The 18,002-nt window shown below is 38.4% G+C and overlaps 2 protein-coding genes across 2 annotated transcripts in view; one reads left to right on the top strand and one right to left on the bottom strand.

The window, feature by feature from the left end:
• LOC128368083 (transmembrane protein 163-like) overlaps positions 1–10,079 on the bottom strand; it is a 59,825-nt gene extending 49,746 nt beyond the window's left edge. The window contains exons 1-2 of the mRNA XM_053328820.1: positions 9,872–10,079; positions 3,537–3,656 (exon numbers count right to left, since the gene is read on the bottom strand). Of these exons, the coding sequence (XP_053184795.1) occupies positions 3,537–3,656; positions 9,872–10,070 (319 nt within the window). The 5' untranslated portion in view covers positions 10,071–10,079. The remainder of the gene's footprint in view (positions 1–3,536; positions 3,657–9,871) is intronic.
• Positions 10,080–11,423: 1,344 nt separating this feature from the next.
• Positions 11,424–16,586, top strand: acmsd (aminocarboxymuconate semialdehyde decarboxylase). Its single transcript, XM_053328695.1, has 10 exons — positions 11,424–11,583; positions 12,890–12,934; positions 13,714–13,810; positions 13,915–13,964; positions 14,291–14,527; positions 14,721–14,814; positions 15,200–15,295; positions 15,389–15,561; positions 15,936–16,034; positions 16,394–16,586. The coding sequence occupies exons 1-10, from the start codon at positions 11,527–11,529 to the stop codon at positions 16,454–16,456; spliced, it is 1,011 nt and encodes a 336-aa protein (XP_053184670.1). The 5' UTR covers positions 11,424–11,526; the 3' UTR covers positions 16,457–16,586.
• Positions 16,587–18,002: the final 1,416 nt, after the last annotated feature.

Here is an 18,002-nt window from a genome sequence, read left to right as displayed (position 1 = left end):
ATTTGTATTAATTAGGTTGGCGTAGAACTGTGACTGAGCATCTTTAAGGGACTTTGAGTGAGTCCTCTGATGTTACAGAAGGCCAGTTTATGGACAGTGAGCCCACAGCATCTGAAGCATTGTTCCAGGAAATGTCCAGCTGTTTTTTTCTTTTTTTTTCCAGTGAATAGCAAGCCAAGTGAGCATAAAAGACACCTTCTCAAGAAAGGTTGTGAGCTAACACAGGGCAGCCATTCAAAATCGAGAAAGGGACACTACATCTCGTCTAAATGTTAAAATACTACTAAAGGTCACAAAAAGGCAGAAGATCTTTTCAGATTTCTTAAGAGAGAGAAACAAAAAGGTAGAAGGGGAGAAGAGAAAGGACAAAGAGAAAAGGCTATAAAGGTTGGCAGAAACAGAATGAAAGATGTTTGAGTAGATAAAGAGGACTTTGACTTTTACCCTTCTTTATTATAATATGTCCACCAGAGGAAAACTCTCCCCTACCCACTGGACAGCTTGATTGAATCAAACACCTTGATTTGGAGTTTTTGGCCTCATAGAACATAGTGGAACTTCTTCTGTAAATACAAATGCAAAGAAGGAGCGATATGGTGAGGAAGCATATAAATAAGAGGTAAACAACGTATAGAGGAGGAAGAAACAAGCTGACGGGATGTAAAAGATAAAAGATGGAAGATGCCGAGGGAGAAACTAGGGCACAGGCAGACGGAAACAGCACGCTGGCATTCTTTAAAGTTGAGCCATCACAACCACTAAATCCCCGATGCTGCCTGCCAGGACTCATCCGCCTCGTCCCCTGGTACCATCGCACCCTTCAGAGCTTCACGCCACACCTCCATATCCATCTGTCTCTCACTTTCTTCCCTCTGTATGCTCCCTCTGCTGTCTTTCACAAAGTTGCCTCCTCCTCACAAACACAGCCCCTCTCCCTTTTTCTTTCTTTCTTTTCATCTCTCCATGCTGTGTGGCAGCAGGAGTGAAGTGCTGACTTCATTTATTAATTTCCTAACCCTGGAGCCCCGTCCCGTCCTCTCAAGGCTGCAGTTATGGCTGGCAGAATAGCCTGTCTACACTTCCCTGCATTCTTGCCTTTTTCTCTGTCTCTTTCTTAAAGTATCAATCAGAGGTTCATATTTATGTGGCTAGAAGGTCCACTGATTAATCATTTTGGCCAATTAATCAGCACAGATAGGACAAACAATGTGAATAGCCATGGTAGTTAAGGTGATCATGGTTTTCGCTACCATTTAAAGACTTTGAAGTGCCTTTTCACAGCATCTAAGCCAAATGAACAGAAAAAAACTACTTCATTTTGTTATCATTTATAGTCACTCTGCTGTCCTCTCCTATGCTCTATATGTTTCTCTCTCGCACACACACACACATATCTGACTGTTCATATTAGAGTTTGAGCTGCACAAGGATGGTTCCATGTTAAAAGTGTTTAGTTTGTTTCATAAAAAAATCTATATAGAAAGTATTTCAATTAAAGCACACATTTTGTCCTTGAATGCTTAATCCTGTGCATCCAGCTGAACACACATACTGAGGATTGCATCTGGATTTTTTTTTTACCAAATTAAAAGTCTATGTCCTCTAATTGTGTGATGGTTTAAAATATGAAAATTGTCCCATTTAGGTCTATTTCTTTGGTAGTCTAAGAGCGAATGAATGCAGCTGGAATGCTTAAGTTTGTGCTCATTACCAAAATGTTTGAATAAATTACTGTAGGACACAGTGTGACTTGAATGTGATGCTTAGCCAGGATGACAAAGCAACATCCTGTGTTGCACTCAGCAGTGCAGTACGTGATAGACATCCTCTATATCATAAGACAACAAATTCTGTGTTGCAACTGTTGCTTCATCTTTACACAACATCGGGGGTGTGTGTGTGTGTCAGTGAGGTACAGTATATGTAATTTTTAAAAAAAACATAAAAATGCATCACCAAGCAGACTCCACATGAAAACAATTTGTTTGATATACAAGGGTGCAGGATTCAGTCACTTAGTACAACACATGCATATGTATCACACAGTAAAGGGAAAATCAAAGCAGTGAAAACCTTACATTGGAAATCAGATTGTACATTTCAGACACTTCCAGCAGAGACACTATAGTTCTGTATTAAAACTCTGAGGGTGAAGCTGACTGAAGAGTAAGAATCTGCTGCTCTGCACCCATCTCTTTGATTGATGAATTCTCAGCCTGTGTCCTTGTGTTAGTATAACAATAAACACCTACCCAACCATTGTTAATACTATGTGTTTAGGGAAGAGTGGCCAATGAAATGTGTGAAAAAAATTCTTTCTCTTACTTGCAACTACACTGTACTGTCTTCAGATGAGTACCCACCAACAAGATCATCATATATACCACATATACCTTCAGGGAATCAATCTTATTCCAACATGAATGACAAGAAGTCTTGAAATTAGGATGCTTATGATGGCAGTATGACAAATTCAGATATGGATCAATCAGCCACTTAAGAGCGGGATAAACCTGGACATTAGATCATCAGTCGCATTGCAGAGTTCGGCAAATTGGCTCAAATGACTGTAACTAAAAGACTAAAAGCACAAGCATATAACAGGTCATTGAGACATTGTGACAATGCAATTTCACACCAATTCTTTAAACATTTCGGGGAAAGAAATGTGTCTTCCATGCCCCTCCAACACTTAATTTGTGTTAAATTGCTCCAACAAATACTACTGACATCAGATCTGATAGACCAGCATTGTTCCTTTGTATTACATCAAGGCACCGAACTAATTTTTTTAAATAGCATGTATGACAGTATAAAGAACAAAAGCATTGTTGATTTGTGATCAGTTTTTTGTGGACTGCTGACCTTCATCATGTCAATGAGGGTAATACACTGGTTTCAAATTAGTGACACATTACATGTGAGTGGCTGACTTTCAATTTTCCTTCTTTTCATAACTGAAAAAATAGATTTAATTTTTACACATGCAATGTGAGGCTCATTGGACACACTGAAAGAATGCATTGAAAATCTGTCCTTAATGCACAGTTAACCATGGAATCAATTAGCTGAGTGTTTTCTCATCAGTGGTTTTTCATGTGCCGCTGTATTAATTAGATATACATTTCTTATTTATGTGCTCACTGGCAGCCTTTGCTAAAGCTCAGAATGTGCCAGAAATAGCTGTTGTTTATCCTGCAGATAATATAAGACGTAATTTATATTTGTTTTTAGGGCTAATTAGGGTTAGTTTTGTTTAAATCAAAAATAGAAGCTGTGAACTTTGCCTCAACTATACAAATAATAAAGATAACTCAATCCTTCTATCTTATAAGACTGTGGTTGATAAAAACCACTTTCAGCATGTTTGCACCACTACTACAACAGATGTTTCGATGACAACATCTCCGCTTAGTCAACAGGGAAGTGAGAAATACTGCCACAGTCAGTAACAGACTGTCACTACTGCATACTGCAGTACTGGTTATATACTTGTACTTGTTGTATGCTTATGACTTAGCATCTTAAATACTTACTGAAAGCTGCCACAGCCAGTATGAGAGTGACCACGATGGAGACCCAGGAGACCCAGAGTGCTTTCTTCCTGTAGTTCTGAGCCTCGTGAGGCTTCAGGCGCATGCTGCTCTCAAGGAGACCTGCAGTGGATCACATTAACATTTTTACAAGGACAATTCCTTCTTTCTTTTCATCTGTTTTTAAATATTCATTTTATGCAACAGATTGATAATAAAAGGCAGCCAGAGGTTTTTCCTAAACACAATGTGAAACTCTCCAATCTTGACTAATCAGTACTTGGCTTTTGTGTGAATTGGTAGTAAAGAAAGAAATGCTGATGTTAAATTGCTGTGTAGTGTGTGAGTAATCATATCACAACAACAATGGTATATCATTATGTTCCTGACTGTATTATGAAGTAATTTCAAACAACATGCAAACCGACGAAAATCAGATTATAATGGCTGTTTCACAGTATATTGAAAGTATCAAGGAGACTACTATGTTACTGCATTTCATAACATTTAGGTTAAGAAGGTAAGCAGTAAGGATCTACAACAGATACATGCTCCTTGAAATGATTGTTCACTGATGTTGTCAGAATCACTTCTAAAAGCCCAGTAGGCAGATCAAGTCAAGAAGTAATTATAACTACACTGGAACATTAATGGAACTGTTTCTTCTTCTCCCTATGCATCCCTCCAATTAGATCATCTTTTTCACCTTTCAGAAGAGCACCGAACCACTGGGGATTTACACTGATGGACACAAAACATTGTGTAATCCCTGTTATACTGCAGATTACAGGTTATGGATGAAGTATGCTGTAGCACGGGGACAGCTTCTTAGGTTCAACTTTCTTTACTGGCCTTTGGAGATGTGTAAAAAACTCAAGCTGCAGTCAGCTACAGAATACATAAAGAGTACAAAATAGTCCCTTAAACTAAATAGAAACAAGGAAACAAACCACTGAAACCAAACCAAGTGAATCAAGTTTGTTCATAAAATGAATAATTGAGAAATATTTTGTTGCAATTGCTTGTGAGAACCAGATAAGCCGTCTTTGTTAACTAACCTTCATAGCTTTTCAAGTCACAGCTCACCTCTAATTTCTAACACAATGAACAGACAGAATTATAGCAGAACACCATTCAGTCTAAACATCCACTTGCATAACGGCTCACAGCTCTGTTACTGTGCCTGCAGTGTTTGCCCAACGACACAGACAAAACAGCCCAGAGTCTGAAGAGCCTGAGGCTGTTCCATTGTCATCAAACATGAGGCTGGCTCTGCAGATTCATGCAATATTTATAAGTCTGAACTTTTACATCCAAAAGGGCTTTTAATGCTATCAGTTTCATTCTACATAGAAATGTGTCCCAGGGACTATCATAGTCGCCTGCAAGCAACTGGGACACAGAAGGTGTTTCCTTTTCAGGCTGCTAGCTTGGCTGCAAAAACAAGCAAACGATGATATATCTAATAATGTGTGAGAAACAACGCTTATGCAACACTTTAAGCTACATACGCAGATGTTCTGATTACATTCTGGTTACCTGAATCTTTGTATGTGGGAGTGGTCTCTTTGAAATCAAATGATCAGAAATGGTAAAGAATATGTATTTTCATAGATCCTTTGTGTGTTTAAATCTGTTTGCTATGACCACTAAGCTTTGCAGTTTTTTCTCTTGCTGCTTTGGAATCTCAGTTTTTCCTTATTCAATTATAAAAAGTTGTTTACCCATCCATCAGTAAAACAGTCAATGAGTGCATACAGTTCAAAAAAACATGTACAATTGTGTATCATCAGCCCTAAAAACAGTGATTACCATTGGTGTGTAATTAACAATGTTTCTAAGTGAGAGCATATCTAATGAACAAATTGGACCGAGAATGTTCCTTTATTCATTACTTGGTGACGAACCACCTGATACTGAAACACTAACAAACAGTATGACATAACTTACAGGCCCAAAACTGTGTATATGTGTGTGTGAGAGAAAGCGAGAGTGTGCGTCACCGAGGGGGAATCACTCCAGAAACAGCTGCTGATAGTGTGGCGAAAAAGTCACATGGATTGTTTTAAGGAGTAAAAAAGGCTACTACTGTAAATAGAACATAACTGATGACTGAATCAATTATCAGTGGTGTCAAATCAATCAATTTTGAGTCAATAGCTAATGACAGTGTTTCAGTATTGCGCTTCGATAGATTGGTAAAACTCAATAAAGACCCGGTTTAAATGAATAGTAGAAATAGATGCAACAGAGTCTGAGATATCTTGACTTTAATACCCAGAATGGCTAAAATGCTAGATCCTATGTTTCCCATAATACAACTAATACCATATTTTTGTAGAGTCCTCCTGGCCTTGTTAACGCCCCCATCCTTCAAAATCCTTGCACCCGGTTTGTTATACAGGCTTTCTTTGAAGAATTTGAAGCCTAGAAGCTCAAACTGAGCTGGTTAGAAAAGTCTAAAATTTTTCAGACTTGACAGAGCTTCCCCAGAGGCACTCAAGAAATTATGCAACCATGCTGCGTTTGACTCCCCTTGACTGCAGAATTGACCATCATGTGTAAAGCTGGTGGCATTCCCTTTCAATATTCCCCATTTTTCCCCTTTTCACAGTATCTTGATTTGTATGCCATTATATCCTCAATTTTTATTTTTTGTATCTTCCTCCTTTTTCTCACAGTCTGGAGCAGCCAGTTCATGTCCTTGTTGCTGCTAACTCCCACTGTTAGTCTGGTGTGGGTGAGGACAGAAGGAGATGGTGTGGACAGAGCGTCCAGAGGGAGATGATGCTGCTACAAGGAAACAATCCTTCAACAGTTTCCCAACAGTAAACACTGCCACTGTATACCAAAAGATAAAAAGAAAAAAAGCCATGCATCTGGGGCCTTCTTCTAGCTTTACTTACAAAACTACAATGTGGACTTTAACTTAATATCTTTACCATAATATTGTGTATATTTAGTGGTCTGGAATCCATATTTTTTATATTCAGTGTCATTCTCATATTAGTTTAATTTAAACATGTAAAGTCTGTTAACAGCACAGCCCCATTCAACCCCCAACTTCACCATCTAGCTGACCTAAAATCTTAATCTTAATCTGGCTGTAATTGACACCTCTAAAGAAAGCAAATCAAAGATAGTCATATAGCTTTTTTAAAGGTGCAAAACAATTGTCTGGAAAACCTCAGTTAGGGTCAAGATGTGCATGCGTATGTGCCTTGTTTTGTATGAACATTATAAGATTCATTCTTTATTCTGGTCATTCAATATTTATATTTGGATAATTTACTTATAAAGGATGGGAGGTACTCATCGACTACAAGTTTATAGTTTGTTGGATTCATTGGCTCCGAGGAAATACAAGCATCTGAAGAAATGCCCACGATTTCAAAGAGCAGTAACAAACCATGCTTTGTGGATGATATATTTTATTTGATGTTTGCCCCAACTCCAAAACACACATACTATAACTTGTAAGAGTGATTTTCTCTGGATATTAGCATAGTTTGTAACCCGGAAATAGTAAGCTCACTTAGTAAATGCAGCTTAAGTGGGTGGAATTTTACAACCCCCCACCCCCCATTAATTTCAAAATGAAGGTACTGCAGCAGTAAAAATATTGATTGCACTGTCCGGTATTATCTTTTCATGTGAAGAATAAAGTACAAAATCTCAGTTCAAAGTATTACAGTACAGAACTGAAAGGAGGATATGCAAAAAAGTGTATAAGACTTACTATAGTTTCCATTAATACACATTTTATAATTGGATAAAATATATATATTTGGAATAAATCTGAAAGAAAGTTAAAAGTAATTAAAGTACATAAAAATGGGTTAAACTAGCAATCCAACATTTGTCTGTGTCTGTGTGTGCCGCAGAGGAGGAAGTGAGACAGCATGGTTAAATCACTTTGCTCACATGATCCGTGGCTGGGGGGATCAGACAGAAGGCATGTGCTCACCAACTCCTCATATGGCTCTGTGACACATGCACAGTTTGTGTGGGAAGGTGTATGGGTATATGCAAGAGTGTCTTTCTATCTCTGTGACACTTTTCTTCTGCAGATATTTATTAAAATAACCATTTAGCCCAAAATGCTGGTTAGAAGTTTCCCACAAACACATTAGCCCTTTATAGGTCACACCAAAAAGTGCATTTTTTTTTACTTTGAGGTCATGACAACATAAAATTTGATTTGTTTTCTCATTGACCCTAAATGTTATGTTTTACAGACCTTTTGTCTGTCATTTGTTCAAAACTTTTTTTAAACATGTTAGAGACTCATTCTGTTTGAGTATAAGATGAAAAAATGAAACTCAACTTCAAAAAAAAATGTCTCCAGCAGGATCTCTTATGTCAGCAGTGCTTTGTTTATACACTAGCACAACCTGTATCTATAGCAACCATAACACAATCTGATGATATTTTTGTGCATTACATACCTCATGCAAGTGGCAAAAATTGCCCAAAAAGTTTGGGTTAAATAGATTTAGTTTTTGACCAGATATCATGACACAAATTGACCTCTACCAAACAGTTGAGCAGACCTACAAAGGGTTAAAAATACCAGAAAACATGTGACTGTATATGATAATACTGCTGGCAAGCCAGAGATAGAGTAGATAAATAGATAGATGGCATGGATAATCATACTCATAAGACTGCCAAGGCTGCTGGTTTTCTAAGAGCAATGGCAGGGACATTTATGTAAATGAGAGAAATGAGGAAAGCGGGGGAAGGTGACAGAGAGATATGTCTGATGTGTGAAAGTTTGGCGGCTGCTTGCTTTGCTACACTTCTAACTTGATTGCTTTTTTAAAATCTGTGACGACTTTTTAAATACAGTTTCCTCTTTGATGAAAGCTCACATAGCTTTTAATAACTGTGTCAGCGTCCCTCGTTCATAGACAAGGTATTTAAATACCTGACACCAAAAGCAAAATGACACAACTGATTACTGTCACTTAAAGGGGCACTCCAGGAATTTTACACACAAAAATCACTTCACTAGTCATGGCTAATACTACTTAGCCTGTTGAAACATACTAAGTAGCTTGCTAATGACGTCGGTGTCATCAGGGTCATCTTGGTTTGGCAACGTTTTAACATGAAATCCCTACATGTGAAGTATGCCAGGCAGGGTAGACAGAAGGTCTAATGAATGATTCTGTTGAATGGCATTATGGGAAATGAAGGATCCACTGTTTTTGGAGATGGTCCCACACAGAAAGTCTGATTTTCTTAACCTCTCGTGCTTTGGCTTTGACCACTTGACTTTGACTTGACTTTGACTTGACTTTGACTTGACTTTGACCTCTTTTTATTATTTCTAAAATACTAATCAACAACATCTCTTCAATGGTTCAATATTCCTCCTTAAAGTTCGAATCTTCCCATTAACATCATTAATGCAATTAGGGCATTTTTACACATTTAATAAAGCAGATAAAACTCATTATTCATTCTGCCTTTTCCTGATTATTTTCTTCTTTCAGATGGTAGATTCTTTTCCAGTATATATCAATATTAATATAGCAGTGACAGCACTAATTACAATAACCATTCCAATTACTCAATACATAATTACTCGTATATCATTAGCAGGCTACTGAAAATATACCATGTAATTAACATGTCAGTAATCTCTCAAAATTCCATCCAATAAACATACATTAGATTAAATAAACCCAGTGAATGGCTATATAAACTAAGCAACCGGCTTAAGACTGATTGAATAACTGAGGCCCTCTTATTATCCACTGTGGAATTTTAGTTTCACTGGTTTTATGCACTTTACATGATGAATGGGATTACATTTGTAGGATAACACATACAAAAACATGCTAGAGCAAGCATGAACACTCTTAAGGGTTTATTGGGCATTCATGTGACTATTACCAGCATATAGCTTTAATGCAGATTGAGTGTATGTGCCTCTGAGAATATGTTTAAAGTAACAGTTGAATTCCCATATACAGTTTTTTCCCTTGAGACAAGCCTATCTTAAATCACAACTATATCTGTCACTGACTAGGTGGAAAGGATGAGAAAGAATGGGTGATGTTATGAGTTTCAGGGGATTTCAGCTATATGTTTTATGTTTAATATGAGACTGATAACTTTTGCTTCAGTCTGAATCCTGCTGATGTAGGACTGTCATAAATTATTCAAATGATAGCAGGCTAAAAATACCTTACATGGGTAAAAATACCCCTCCCATCTCTCCAGGGTCACATATGCAGACATAATCACATGAATATCTAAAAGGTATACATTTAAAAAGAATAAAATACAAACTAAAAAAACTAAACAGAAGAGATGGATGAAGTTACCTTCTCCCTCTACACTGTCTGTGATTTTCATCTCCTGGCCCGTGGTGAACGTCTCAGACTGGCTGGGGGTTTTGGCTTGCTGGTGATGGTTGGTGAAGCCATCCGGGGCGCACTGGCCGTTCCGCACAGGGGCCGGGCAGGGATCCACAATAGTCGGGTCTGGGACAGGGTAGGACTCCTGGGTCGTTGGGTCTGTCATTGTTGCTGCAGTTGTTTATTTTTGTTTTGAGGCTCAGAAGCAAGAGGAGCTGATGATGAAGAAAAAAAAGATTCACACCGGTTCGCAAAGTGCAGCAGCCATCCAGCGCGTCCAATATGCCACCGGTGTCGACTCAATTGCGCAGGGAGGGTGAAGAGATGGCGATAAGAGAAGATGGGAGATAAAAAAGGTGTATCTCCCCAGCATCAGCAGCGAAACAACTCCCTGTGTGTGAACTCTACACTGCAAGGATCAGCTCTGCAGCCTGGATGTAAACACCCTGTCCGTGGGAGCCACTTACAAACAGTTTAGGGTTAGATGCAGCGATGCGATAGATGGCTGAGATCTGCTGTGAATCTGGCAGGCGGTGCCAGCAAGTTTTTTTTTTCCTCCTCCCCTTCCTCCTTCTCCCCTCCTCTCAGAAGTGAGCACCTAATTCCCATACTGTGGAAACCCTCCAAATTCACTCAAACATCATAGTTCCTCTATAATAACCTCTTATAATTTCCCCATAGAATCAATATTTGATCTGTGAACAAAATAAAGCTTTAAAAAAATTAATGTTACATTGTTATATTGCATTTTTCTCATTAGACATGATAACTTATAACTCCTATCAAAGTTAGTTAAACCTTATGAAACAGCCTGCCTGCTGCTGGGCTGCTGTCGCTACTAACAAACAATGAGTGCATCACCTTAATAGGCTACTTCACTTAACCACTAGGCGGCGCCGAAACACAAGCATGTGAGCAGGTGAGGGCATAAACTAATGAAAAAAGTGGAAGAAGCAATTATGTAAACTATCAATCAGCTTGGCACTTATATTGTTTTTTATAAACCGTGGGTCACTGATTTTCAACTGTGCTGCAGCCTATACGCAAATTGATGGAAAGTAAAAGCCAGGCCTAATCATATTGTAACTCTATCATCAAACTTGCCTCTAATTTAAAACTGTAAGCACAAAGTTCTGGGTCTGCATAAAATTAATTTGCTGCACAGAAATGCTGCTTTAAGATATTGTTTATAATGTGTTAGTGTGTGTGTGTATATGTGTGTGTTTTTCTATCTTTGAGAGAACCAAACTTTAGTTCAAACCAGCATTGTGAGGACATTTCAATGTTTTGAATATTTTGGCCGGTCCTCACAACTTCAAACTGCAATTTGAGGCTTAAGAGGTTAAGGTTAGAATTGGGTTTATGTTCAGTTTAGGCTAAAAGTTGGGTTTTGGGCATGGTGTGTGTTTGTTTGTTTGTGTGAGTGTGGGGAGGGTGTGGGGAGGGTGAGGGGTGGGGGGGGGGGGGGGTAATAAATGACGAAGGTGTCCCAGCAGCAGTCATTCACCTGTCAGTCATTAGTTTCTAACTGAGGGCGGAGAGAGTTTGCTGGATTTCTCCACAGTTACTTGCAAGAAATCTCGGGCAGCAGACCTTCGCATTCCCTGAGGGAAATAACAAGGATGAAGGTTGATATTCATAATCACATTTTACCAAAGGAATGGCCCGATTTGAAGCAGGTAGGCAATGAGAGACACAAGCTTATTAAGAGTCTGAGATGATTTTGTAGTAGCCTGGAGCCTCAAGTAAATACACTCAATCTATACTCTGGAAGTCATTTTGTGTGGTTCACTGGGTTTAAAAACACATCTTGATCTGTGTCAGCTCTGTGGCATGCAGCCTTTTCTTGGATTTAATGCTACTGAATGCCAGTTAAATAAACTATACAGACGTTTTCCCACTGGAATGTCAGCAAGGAGACCTACGGTAACAGCTTACTCCATAAATCTGTGCTGTCTATGGGTGGTTAAACTTTAATCAATAGGTGGAAGTGGCCTTGCTTTTCCCTGTCCTATCTGTTCCTTCTCTTATGTCTTTGTCACATTGGAGGCCTGGCCTTAGCTAATGATTGCCCATGTTTCGTGCTGAACAGGAGATGACCAGCATGTGCCCTCACTCCTCCTCATGTGATAAGAAATGAAATGTATATTGTACAATCCCTTTATACAACTGTATTTTGAGTTGAGAAGTAATAGTTTCAAATTTTCTTGCTCAGCTTTGGCACAAATGGCACAAATCGAAATTGTGTGGCACACTGAAATAATACTGTGTATCAGCCCAATTGCAACACCATTGTCAAACAAAAACAAGTTTAGGGCAAGAGTTCTGACCAGGTGGTAAATACATAGAAATCAATATACATGTCACCACCCACACATTTTAACCCCTGTGTTTTGTTGACATTAGCTGTACTCGCCCATTGGTAGGAGTCGAATACACCCCACAAAATAATAACTTATTTTCCATTAGATAGTTCATTAGTATTTTGACCTTAAAATTATATATTTGCCACATAATGAACTTGTACCTTTAGTGACTCCAAAACATAGATTCACACTTTTTATAGAAGAAAGTAAAACACTTTGAATTTGAATGGCAGGAGCTTTTGGTATCAACAAAGTACACTGCACTGCTGATCTGCCAGGATATGAGCTGGGGCCTTACTGGCTATATTGCTCACATAGATCATTTGAAACTTCATCTGTATGCAAAAGAGTAAACAGCCTCAGATGGCATTGACTTTGAGTTATCCAAGGCATCAGAGTGGATAGTCCTTTAGACTATCAGCTACTACTGCAGATGGGATAACATAATCAATAGAGGCTTTTCCACAGCAGGGAGCATGGGGAATACCAGCACATGAGTATGTTTATACAGATATTTTACTTCTAAATCTAATACACCATAAATATGCTATAAACAGTGTAGGTTTCTTCCATTGTGTAACATTTTAAAACATAATCATGTATTTTACATGTGTTTCAGAGATATGGATATGGTGGGTTTGTCCAGCTTCACCATCACTGCAAGGTGAGTCACATGTTTTTCACATGTGTGTACACACAGGGTATAGGAGCACTTATGCAGTTGAATAATATGTACTTTATACTATGCTTGGGATACAGCCGGTTCTCCCCCTGTGAACACTGTCAGGTTAGTCCTTGCTATAGTACATGAGCTACTGCAGAACACAGCACGGTGCCACTGCATCAGTGGTCAGATCCGCTTCAAACACAGCTGCAACAGAGCAGAACACGGAGCAGCCTGGCAACTGTGTAGCCAATAAACTTTTAGCATCAGATGCTGGTTGAGCTTTGCGCATCAGCAAACTGTACACAAGAATATATAGTAGAATGTGTCACACAGATGTACAGAAATTATGCAGAGACTGATGATGAACAGCTGTTAGAGCACTGAAGCTAATGTTAAAACAAAATCTAACAGGACTACTATCCACATGGCAATGCAAGTGTAGATTTACCCAGGATGAGAGACTTAATTACAGCCGTTAACTAGGGAGAAACTGCTCAGATGTTGTTTGTTTATTCAGATCTGTATTTTAATATATCCTGAGAAACTATTCAAAAGTATTTTGCCTGTCATCAAATCATAATGCCAGGTGTTAATGACAGTTCACGTCTTTCAGGATTTCCATGAAACAGTCATCAGCAGTCTGCTGCCATCATGTGGTTGAGAAAGTGTTATGACAAGTTTGCATAGCAGAGAAACAACCTCCAAACTCTATAGTAAAGAGACGAGGAACATTTTAATTGTAGTTGTTTGTGATTGGTGCGGATGTTGTGTTTCAGGGTGAAGCAAAGATGATGAAGGATGGGAATTTGTTTCGAGTGATTGAAGAAAACTGCTGGGATGCAAACGCACGTATACGAGACATGGATCAGCATGGTATACAAATGAAATGAAAGACAAAAACAATGTATGTACAAAAACTACAAAACGTTTTTATCTTTTAAATGCTTAAAAACATTGTTTCTTATTATGACATTCAGGTGTCACAGTCCAAGCCCTTTCTACTGTTCCTGTGATGTTCAGTTACTGGGTAAGTGCACCTCATGTCAGAGCACATTTCAAAAAACAATACTTCTATTGTGTTGCATTGTTGTGTGCTTAAGACCAGAAATGTTTTTTTCACTGTGCACAAAATAACTGAACTGCACCTACACAATCCTGTTAAATAAAAGAAGCAAATTAAATGCTTTTTTCTGAGATACTCCAGTGGCTTATATCATAGCCTGCAAAGCTACTTACTGCATCCGTCTTTGTTCCACTTTAGTCACAACTGAAAGCATCAACACTATAAGACAAAGTATACATGATTAAAATATATCACACCTTTTACTTTTTAATCCTGTTGTGTGATTTCAGGCCAAACCTCATGACACATTGGATCTCTGTGGCCTTTTAAATGACGATTTGGCCCAGACAGTGAGTAGCCACCCCAAGAGGTTTGTGGGCCTGGGAACGCTGCCCATGCAAGCCCCTGACTTGGCTGTGCTGGAAATGAGGCGCTGCGTAAAGGAACTGGGCTTCCCTGGGGTGCAGATTGGCTCACATATAAACAACTGGGACCTCAACGCTGCTGAACTCCATCCTTTCTATGCTGTAAGACATTGCATACTGCAGCACATACTAATTATATTCCTCTTGGAACATTGTGTGCCTTATAAGAAACTATTCCAGCATTTACATGTCACTGGTTAGACTAATCCCATTCTAAAGTGACATCCCTATGTATTAATAGGTCAAGTGCTCATTTATTGAGAAATACTGACCTTGCAGTGTGTCTTCCCTGCAGGCAGCTGAGGAGCTTGGCTGCTCCATATTTGTCCACCCCTGGGACATGCAGACGGATGGGAGAATGGCTAAGTATTGGCTACCCTGGCTGGTGGGTGAGGGAGATGGAGTAGATGGAGGAGATATTGAATATTCCCCTTGGTCCTGGTCAATAGTAAAATAAAAACATATCTTACTTATGAAAATTCAGTAGTTTTGTCAGAAATGGATCCAATGTATAGCAAACTGAACAGAAAAAGCAGAGCAAAACTGTACCCACTATTTCCTCAAATGATTGATGACGCCAGTATTTTAGCTTTAATGTCATATTGCAAGTTGCTTTGTGATTGATCATTTTGTGCTCAATTGCTTAATATTGTGTTTTCATTAACCTTCAGCCACTTAATATATTAACCCACTTATATAATCCTAATAACAAGATATTTAATTGAAGTATAGCATGAGAAAAAACACTGTTGTATTGTCTTTTCCATCTGAAAGGCATGCCGTCAGAGACAACCATGGCTATTTGCTCAATGATATTTGGAGGTGTCCTGGAGAGATTCCCTAAACTGAAAGTCTGCTTTGCTCATGGAGGTAAAGACCAGACGTGCTTATACATTTCTAATGTAATATATTAAAGTCAAAGCAGAGTAATATGAGCGCAATGTTTGTTAATCCTTTTTACAGGTGGCTCCTTCCCATTCACCATTGGTAGAATTGAACATGGCCACAATGTTCGTCCTGACCTGTGTGCTGTGGACAACGAGATCAATCCACGGAAATACCTTGGTTCTTTCTACACTGACTCCCTAGTACATGATCCCATCGCCCTGAAGCTGCTTATTGATGTTATTGGAAAAGTGAGCTGCTCATTCATCTGCCATTTACTATGGGTGGTCAGAAAAAAATGTGTTGTCCAGGAGCCTAACAGATCTGAGGATGAATGGTTAATATATATAAGTTGGGTGAGCATTCGCAAGCCCAGTACTGATATTCAATTATATTTTGACCTATGGTTAGGCAGTGGGTAACAGGCTGGGCCTTCATAAATCTAGCAATCCTCAATACATTGTATCTGCTTAGGGCAGGCTAACCAAAAACTGTGGATCTCTGACCAAGCCCACAACTGCTCAACTATGAGACTGTTTAAAAGCAGAGAATTGTTTAATACCGTCAGGCGTGTCACATGTATGTTAGCACATATTCATTAAATGTTTAATATATTCTCCTTCAGGACAAAGTGATGCTGGGAACAGACTATCCATTCCCACTGGGTGAGCTGCAGCCTGGATCCCTGATTGAATCAATGGATGAATTTGATGACAAACTCAAGGTAAAAATATTTTCCTTGCCTTTATTTAGGAAATGCAGATACCTCAGTATTGTTGTTTGAATTGTCCCTATATTGACTACAGTAAATAGCTAGGTAGAAAGTAAGCAATCTTATATTTACCAGCAGTGGAATGAACATTTTACAATTAGCCATCAAAAGATTTAGTAGTGCAACGTTGTTTTTCCCCTCTCTCTCTGGAGGTCTTGGGCACAGTGGAATAATGTGTATCAGAGTTTGGATAGACGCACAATAGATAGGATGCTTTCATCGTTGGTTTGGCTCTGCATGTCAGCCTCATCCTTTAAACTAAGTTCAATATGTATGTAATTCATTAAATTATTTGTACTCTTGTGTTGCAGGATAAACTGCTTGTTGGAAATGCACTGGAATTTTTGGGCCTGAAACGAGAACAATTCGAGTGACATGGAAATCTGAGATTTGACTGCTTCACCCAAGTGCAAATTTGGATTTCATTTTGGATTTGTTTGTATAGTTGATTTAATTAAGTATTGTTGTTTGATGTAATTATATAATTAAATATTTAACTGCCAATTTTGTGAATTTCCTTATTCATTTGAAGAGAAAAAACTACGTGTCATATGATCATTAGTTTTTCACTATTAGATTTAGTTTTATAATGGTTAATGTACATCTCTAGATATGGATATGAGTGACCCACACCAAAATCTTTAAGCTTGTCACAGACCTCAAAAACAGTAAGAGAACTTCTAATATTTATCAGGGCACATTCACAGTCAATCCCACTGTTAAAGCACACAAGTGTGCAGGACTGCTACAGCGGCCTTACATACCATCCACAACATAATCCAACACATTCCTGTTAATGTGATCCCTCACTTTACTGCTCAATAAAAGCTGGAATAAGAGTTGTTTTCCCCACTTTAAAAGAACAAGTTATGCAAGGATTAACTCGGCTCTTTGGAGATAACACTAGCTTCCTTAATACTTTTTGTCCAAGACTGACCTTGCTGTAAGCGCAATAAACATTGTTGCAACAATACAAAAAGATGAATACAACTAGGCTAAAAATGAGTGAACACAATATCCAGGAAATATGCAATACAAGATTATGGACCAAATCAAGTTAAGATGCATAAACAGGTACAATTTTAAAGATGAACTGTGAAGGAAATAAAAATCCCACCCACTTGTTGCCAATTAAACTCCTTTATTTGCTTTACACAAAGAAATATCTAAAACTGGACAATAGTAGATGATATTCAAGAAGTAGATGTTAGTTAAGTTGCATGGACTTGATTTAGTTAATTGTAAGTGTGGTCAGTGTTTAAGTGATTAGTGATTAACTAGTTACATGTATATTTGGAGCACACATGGGCTTAAATGATGTCATAGTACCAATCAAACCTATGCCAGACTTTTCATAAAGTAACTATTTTATATTCTAAAGTCTACATGAACACATTTTCAAATGAGAAATCTCACTTACTAGAAATTATCTCCCTGACCCTTATACATTCATGTCAGTATCCATGAAAAGCACCTGGACTTGATGGGTACATTTACCCCAACAGCTAAACACATTCATTAGAAAATATAGAAGAGTAATCAAGTGTGTAAAGTAAGAAGTTCAAAAAAGGTCAAGTACCATCATTGGCATCGGTAAGGAAAAGGAAAGCCATGAGACTTGACCTCAAAGGGTCTCAAAGCCTGAAACGAAAAGATACAGATAAAGATTAGATTAACACAAATTGAATTATCGCCATGTCTTAAAAAGTTAAATGAAATTTTCAGTTTAAGTAAATGTACATAGGATAAAATATAAAACTAAAGAATATGGAAACTAAAGGAGATAAAACCTCTTACCATGCCACCACACCATGTGAAGGTGAGGGAGAAGGAGTTCTGTCATTAAGTATGGCTTGAGTGTACCAGGTGAACTCAATCAGGACAATTAGGTGACAGAGGGTGAACCACACAGCCAATTAG

The sequence above is a fragment of the Scomber japonicus genome, chromosome 11, assembly GCF_027409825.1.
Source record: "Scomber japonicus isolate fScoJap1 chromosome 11, fScoJap1.pri, whole genome shotgun sequence".
In the NCBI taxonomy this organism is placed as follows: domain Eukaryota; kingdom Metazoa; phylum Chordata; class Actinopteri; order Scombriformes; family Scombridae; genus Scomber; species Scomber japonicus.
Note: the sequence above shows the minus strand (reverse complement) of the source record. Positions and strands in the feature narration are given on the sequence as shown.

Coding starts and splice junctions, on each gene's coding strand:
- acmsd (XM_053328695.1), top strand. CDS start 11,527: ATGAAGGTTGATATTCATAATCACATTTTACCAAAGGAATGGCCCGAT. Junction 12,935..13,713: donor AGCTTCACCATCACTGCAAG/GTGAGTCACATG, acceptor GTTGTGTTTCAG/GGTGAAGCAAAGATGATGAA. Junction 16,035..16,393: donor AATTTGATGACAAACTCAAG/GTAAAAATATTT, acceptor CTTGTGTTGCAG/GATAAACTGCTTGTTGGAAA.